The 7,512-nt window shown below is 42.0% G+C and overlaps 1 protein-coding gene across 3 annotated transcripts in view; it reads right to left on the reverse strand.

Moving 5' to 3' along the window:
• Nucleotides 1-6,647, reverse strand: part of TTC1 (tetratricopeptide repeat domain 1) — a 35,487-nt gene extending 28,840 nt beyond the window's left edge. Inside the window, exons 1-2 of one of the 3 annotated variants that reach the window (XM_085317881.1) lie at nt 6,616-6,647; nt 5,702-6,052 (exon numbers count right to left, since the gene is read on the reverse strand). In XM_085317881.1, the coding sequence (XP_085174007.1) occupies nt 5,702-6,043 (342 nt within the window). In that variant the 5' untranslated portion in view covers nt 6,044-6,052; nt 6,616-6,647. The other 2 variants (XM_085317882.1, XM_085317883.1) reach the window with 2 other exon arrangements.
• Between the last annotated feature and the right edge of the window lie 865 nt (nt 6,648-7,512).

Consider the following 7,512-nt stretch of genomic DNA (forward strand, 5'->3'; position numbering starts at 1 on the left):
AAAGAAAGAAAGAAACCTCTTCTACTAGATTTATATTCCTTCTCTTGCTGACACATTTCCCAGAGTTAAGATAGAAATTGATCATGATTACAGCCAGCTGTAGCTCTAAACACATGCAAGAGACCAAGGAAGGGAACTGCTTTTGAGGAGTATTAGATATTTATTCCAGGGTCTTTCAGCTGCTAAAAAGGAGGGTTCAATATCAAACATAAGAGCTTTCTTGGTCTGGTGCTTAAGTCTTTGCCCTACAAGGTTCAAAGAACAAGACAACATCTGTCATGATGGAAGAGCACAAGGGATTCAGAATTTTGTTGCTGGATAAACTCATAATTAATGAGTGTCCCTCCAGAAGAGGGCTGTGTCAGACTGAAACAATTACTATGTAACAGCTGTTGGGTGTCTTCTGATTAATTCTGCAGACTAGAGCAACGTCAAAGCCATCACTGTCAGTGACAACTAACCAGAAAATCTGTTTGTAATGCATCAAAAGCAATTTACTGCTCAGTGACTCCGCTGAAGCAGCAATCAGCATGCTTAAAAAAAAGTCTTATGAAAGTGAATTTTGTTTCAAGCTGTATAATTCTCAAAAAGCTCAGAGCTGTAAGTCCAGGCAAGTAACCTGGCTCTTGTCTATGCTACATCTGTTTCTTCAGAATATTTATTGCAGGTCTGTGTCTTAATAAGCTCTTCCCTTCAAGTTTTTACTTCTTTGTACAGAGAAGACCTGATTTCTTATGGCATCAGTGGTGTTTCCTCAGAAGTAATTCCTGCTGGTTAAAAATCAGAAATGTCACTGTAGTACAGGGCTATAAAAATATAATTGAAAGAAAATACACAACCACTTGCTCTTTCCCTTTGATCTCTGTAGCAGCTTCTGTGTGGGTGAGAATTTCTGCTCTGAGCTGCTGCTGTGAAAGCCTGTGCACGGATACACATAAATACATAGAGCAAGGACTAAAATCTGTCCCTGCACCTTCAGAATAAACTAGAAAAACTTCCTTTTCTACAGCCTAGCTATCTGAGAACATAACTCAAAAGCACTAATTTGTTAATGCTGTTAAAATGCAACAGCGGTCATAGTAGAGATGTGGCTCCATAATCTGGATAGAGCAGGGCTAACACTGAGCTCTCCGATGACCCAGCTACTTAATTTACGGTTGGTGCTCCAGCCACCRTTCATATAAAGTTTTCTTACTTAGGCAAGTAATCTAATTGAGGAAAATGCATCTACCTCATAAATAAATGCCATCATGACGCTGCCATTTGAGGCCTACTTTAGGCAGCAGTGTCCTTGATAAATACAGCATTATTTTTCATCTGAATCAGTCCCCGTAACAGGTTCACTGCACATTCACGCAGACAGGTGTGCCAGCACAATTAAGGAGGCAGCAGGGGGCTGAGAATGACTAAACAAGCACCGCCTAAGCAGCAAACACAGCACTGCTGCTGAGTGTCTAGTCACAGCCTAAACAGTCAAATAAACAAGCTCTGAATATTTCTGCCTCATTTTCTCCAGCTGCAAAAAATTCCTGCTGCCTTTCATCTCAGAAATGACCTTCTGAGTAACAGGAAGGAGGTTAGAAGTTTTGAAGAACTCTGGATAAATGGATGTAAAGAAGCTCTTCTCAGAACATAACTGCAGTACATTTCTTTAAAACCTGCATCAATTATAAGATTATCTTTATAACTAAATATGGAAAATTTCACTTTTAAAAATGAAATAAAGTTTGTAAACATCAATTTCAAGGTAAGTTAGGGTGCGACTTCAGGAATGAGCTATCATCCTGATTTTACTAAACAGAAAGTGTGAGGTGATGCAAAGTAAGAATGTGCATATAGGCTACATCAATAATAACTGCTGTAAGCTTCTCATTCCTCATTTGTTTACAGATCTCTCAAGTTCTGCTTATAACAGATACCAACAATATTTTGTTAGAGAATATAGCTATATTTTAAGACTGTATACGTGTGTGCATATACACACACACTCAGCACAAGACTATGGCACATGAACAAAGTCCACAGTAAAAATATTGCCAGGGTAATAGTTATGGTGACACTAAYCTGCAGATTCCCTCTACTTCATTAGTCACAAAGCAATCTGAAGGGCATAATCTCTCAACACCACTGAAAATGAAACTAAGGAAAGAGGTACTTGCATAGCATCTTTCAATGGAGTACAGTTCTTTTGCTAATTTTACCAAAGGCAAAGATTGATGTGAAAAATTAAATGATTACCTAATGATACATGAGAAACAAGAGAAGCAAAGAGCTAAGACATCTCCATTTCTAGGTCTGTTCCTTTCTTTATAGTCCTTAATTCTATGACAATTTTTACACCAGAAGTTCAGCATTTTGTCTATTAAACTCTAGAACTGTGTACAATTACAGTTATACTGCTGCATGATCTCAGTGCTTCTTGTTGTACAAGCAACAAATATGAGTTGGAAAAGAGAACTGTCTAGTCTAAACAGGAGAAGATGCAAGGACAATGCATTAATGTTTTTTCTGTGTAGCCAGTAGGTCAAGGGATGTGATTATTCCCCTCTGTTCAGCACTTGAGGAACTGCATTTGGAGAACTGTGTCCAGTCTGTCTCCTCAATATAAAACAGCATTGACTTACCAGAGGAAGTCCAGGGGAGGGCCACCAAGATAGCAAGGGTGCTAAAAGCCATAACCTGGGCAAAGAAGCTTAGGAGATCTGAGTTTGTCAGACTTGAGAAAAGGTAGCTCAGGGGAGATATTATAGCTACAGAAAATTGAGCCAGACTTCCTGTAGTCATCTAGAAAAAAGGATATGGGCCAACAGTCACAAGTTGCAATAAAGAAAACTCAGATTTGATATAAGGAAAAAGGTTTTCACAATGAAGGTAGTTAAACACCAGAACAGGTATCTAGAGAAGCTGTGGAATTTCTGGGCTTGGACACACTCAAACAGATATGGCTCTGGGCAACCTGATCCAGCTGATCTGCCTTTGAGCAGGGGACTGGACTAGATGACTTTTACTTAAGTGTAAAAGTCATAGAATAACTTAGGTTGGAAAAGGTTCCAAAAAACCCAAGCAAATAAGGTGTGCTTTGCTCATACACACAATGAATGAACAGGACAAATACAAGCTTTATAATGGCAAGGATGGCAAAATACTCGAATAACTTGTCCAGGCAGTTAGTCACTAGAGGTCCTTAATAACAAGAGACAAATGTGTCAGAAATGACATCAACATGGCTGATTCTGCCTTGAGGCAAAGAATGCACCAGAGAACCTCTTGAGATTTTTTCCAGKTGTTCATTATTAGATATCAAAACTACAATTGACAAGTATCATCATGCCCATTTTACAGATGGAGGAAGAGTGAAATATGGACGAAGCAATTTCCATGAGGTCAAGCAGCAGACAAGTGTTACACTTAGTCTCATTCCTATTTCAAGGATTTAATGTGTTCCTGTTCCCCTCCCCCTCCCAATGCCATATTGCTTTTCCACCCCAAAGAATTTCCACATTAATGCAGAAATATCCATAATACAGGTGAAAAATTCCCTTTTCCTTCACCGATGTATTTCAATCAAAAGAACACCCTACCAGCAAGCAAACTACTTCAACAAGAACTTGATTAAATTTCATTGTACTGACCTGTAACCAACAATTTCATTGTTCAGTTGCCTCTTGGATCTAAGCTCTGCATACTTCTGGCTCATCATGCTCAATTTATGACAGCTGACATAAGATCATGGCATAGCAAAGTTACTGCCAAGCTTCTCCCCCTTTACAGCTTTCTGGTGCAATGGATAGCCAACATTTATTTACTTCTGCAACACAGACTGGGCTAGCCAACAGTTATGAAAGAACTGTACAGCTTTTTCAAGTCAGACAAAAAAGAAAGGATTCTCTTGCCTGTATGAAAAAGAACCAATAAACCTCTAAGTCTACTGAAACTTAAGAATCGTTAGCAACACTCACAGTATTTTACACACTAAATATATACATACATATATATACATATATATACATATATATATATATATATATAAAAAGAACCTTCATTTCTTATTTATTTACTTACTTCTTTTACCAAATTCTTCATTTTAGTAGTGTTTTGTTGATTGTCCACTCCAATAGTTATTACTGCTACTGTTCCTGATAATTTAGGAGTTTCCAGAATAAAAACTATAAAGCTATACAATACACTGCCTTTGCCTAAGAGGTAATGCTTTCCTAAAGTCCTGACTACCCTTCCATCAACTGCCATTCCTTACCCAACTCTCTCCTTCACTCATCATAATTTATGATTCAGTGTATTACCTATGATCCAGATTAAACAGCCAGGCTTCCAGTAAGTACTCTTATCAAAATAAGATCCAATTCATGCCTATAGGTCTATAATAGAGTACAATATATTAAAGTCTGTTGATGTCTTCTGTTACGTAAGTTACAAAAGGTCAGAATTTCCCCTTTCCCCAACTGCTTAAGAATAGCTATAGTAGCACCTTTCATCATTATTTCAATTTTCAGCACAATTAGCTGCTTGCTTAGATAATCCAATCAGACTCTAAAATGGTGGATCAGTTCTCTGAAGTACAATCTGTTTGAAAAGCCAAGCTATACAATTCTGTTTTTCCTAACTTACCAGAAGTAGGGTGCTCAAAAGTTTTATATATATATATATATATATATATATATATATATATATATATATATAAATTAAGAGTAGCACATGGGGACATGCATTTTAATTTAATGCCCTTATTTCCTCTACAATTGTGAACACAAGTTGCAAAAAAAAGAGAGAGAGAGAGAGAGAGAGAAAAGAAAAAAGGAATCATACACCTGCAGAAAGCATATGACCACTTGCTACGGAGAGCATTTCTGACAAAAATTCACTACATTACTCAAGAGAACTGAGCGAAATCCTGAAACTGATTTACAAGTTCTCAAAGTTAGAAAAAGCATCCCATTTCTTAAATACAAGGTGACCATATCTGTCTTAGAACTCTGAAAACAAACTACTTTTACACTGCATTACTGACTGAGGGTCAAAAAGCCCYGAAGTGATTCACTCAGAGACTTATAGGAAAGTAAAAAGGATTAAGGAGGCTGTTAGACTTTCTCTCAGAGCCTCTCCATTCCTCCTCATCACAATATCCAGTTTGTTACTCAGTTTTCCTTCAATGTAACTGCACCAAAAGCAAGCAAAGAAACAAATGTTTCAAGTGCTTTGTCTGTTTAAATCCTTAGTAATCTAAAAAAGATAGAGCTAATTGGTGTTAAAGTTTAAAGTATTACATGAACTAGCCTTTCAGATATCAAAACTATCCTAAAACCTCCTCCGAGTTTTTGTAAAGTACTCTGCAGCTAATCAGGAGAAAACAACAAATGCACACAAACTAAACAACATGAAACAAGGTGATTTTTGTTTCTTATAATCTCTTTCAATCACAATAACTGTACACACTGRTGAGCCCAGCAGTACATAAAAGAAAAAAAATCTCCAAAGGAATGTGGTTATTAAGAACAGTAAGGAAAGCTAACAAAATATTTGCTACCAAAACCAAGAAATTAAGGACAGTAAAACTAGACATATAAAAAAATTTTAAAGGTCCAGTTACATGCTGAATTTTATGCCAGAAAGGTCACACACCATTCAAAAGTGACACTGAAAAATGCATCTTTTTTACATTCAACTTTGGTATACTTTGTATTACCTGTTTTTCCTCCTCTGGCATATCTTTTTCTAGTTCTAGTAAGTATTCTTCATCTAGCTCTGTCTGCTTCTTTGAGCTATTCTCATCATTCTGTAAATTCCCTTCATCATCCATTTTGGATTCTTTTGCCTCAAAGGAGTCATGACAATCATGGAAGCACTCATCTGCTGCTGCGGGCTCCTTGGCTGAAGATGGCACGTACCCACTTTCTGTGTTTTTCACATTCTGCACATCTTTGGGGCCATCTGCCAAGTAGCTGGTGCTCTCTGAAGACTTCTGATCAGAAAACTTTAAGTTATGGAGTAATTCTTCCGGTGGCCTTGAATCTTTAAATTCTTCCATGTTGGAATCCTTGGAGGGATTAGGTTTTTAGAAATGAGAGAGAAATAAACCTCAGTAAGCCTAATATAAAAGCCTTGTCAACTAATGAATATCGAGGAACTTGAAATTTTACTCTAACATCACCTCAGGCAAACTGTTATCCCTTCAGGGGAAGAAGAAACTACTGCATGCCTCTCTAACTTGCTCTACAGCTGAATGGGGCCTCTGCATGATTCCATGAACGACTCACTCGAAGATTCCCCGGACTGGCATAGCACAGCTCTGTGCTGCGGCCTTTACCTGGCACAAGGCCTCCAGCACCACCTCGCTCGCGCGCGCCTCGCCCTCTGCCCCGCCGCGGCTCCCGCGCGCCCAGCTCCGCTCGCGGCCCGCGGGCCCGCCCGCCCCGCGTTCCCCCCGGCCTGGCCCCCGCACCCCGGGCAGCCTTTCCTGGCAGAGCCCCGCGGCCGCCCGCCGCCCCAGCGCGGGAGACGGAGAGCCCCGCCGCGGCCATGACTCTGCTGCGCCGGGCCGGGCCGGGCCGGGCCGGGCCCACCCCACAGCGGCCCCCCGCCGCCGCCGCCGGCAGAGACCTGCTGCTTCCCTTCCGGCTGCCCCGCTGCCCTCTCACCCCGCAGGTCGCTTCCTGCCTGCGCCGGCCAATCAGCGGAGGCCGGGCGCAGGTCGCTGGGGTTTGTAGTCTCGTGGGCGAGCGTGACGTAAGAACGACGCCACGACGCAGCTGTCTGGCGACGTCTGGCGCGCGGCGGGGGGCGCCGTTAGGACCGTTGGGCACGCGCGTGCGCCGGGTGCGGCGGGGGGGGAGGGGCTGTCGTGGCTGCGTCGCCCACTGAGGCGGGACGTCGCCTGAGGCAGAGAGGGGTCGTCCGGCCTGAGGGGCGCGGGCAGGTGCCGGCCCCGCGCTGCGGTGCAGGGGACTTGGATGCTGCCTTCCCAGAGGCAGCTCAAGCGATCAGGCGTCGGTAAAGGGAGAGGAGGTCTCCGGGGTGGCAGAGCCCTGTCCCAGCTCTCCCATCTGTGGCCAGGGCGCGGCTCAGCCGTGGCAGGAGGTGGGTGAGGGATGGGCCGTGTGGGGAGAAATCACAGGGCACAGCTGAAAGTGGCACAGGTGGGCGGTGAGCCTAGACAACTCCCCCCTGCCTTGGAAGGGTACAGGACAGTGAGAATGTGAGAAGATAATAAAGATGCAAATCTTGGAGTCTTGGGGAAGGAGGGGGGGGGTCTTTAGAAATGTTTTGAAATCTGACCGCTATTCCAAATAAAATCCATTCAGTAGCATCATTGGGCTTCAATTCAAGCCTGAAGGGCTTGTGGTGTGTTCAGCCTTTCAAAGTTGAGGTAGAAGATCCAGGTTCATTTTTGGTTCTCATTTGTTTGATCAATGTTTCTAAATGAACATTTCTTACTCTATATTCTTACTGTATACTCTATATTCTTACTCTATATCCTATGTTGAGGAGTATAGAGAC

The sequence above is a fragment of the Rhea americana genome, unplaced genomic scaffold (genome assembly GCF_003343005.1).
Source record: "Rhea americana isolate MKP2758 unplaced genomic scaffold, rheAme1 scaffold_51, whole genome shotgun sequence".
Lineage (NCBI taxonomy): Eukaryota > Metazoa > Chordata > Aves > Rheiformes > Rheidae > Rhea > Rhea americana.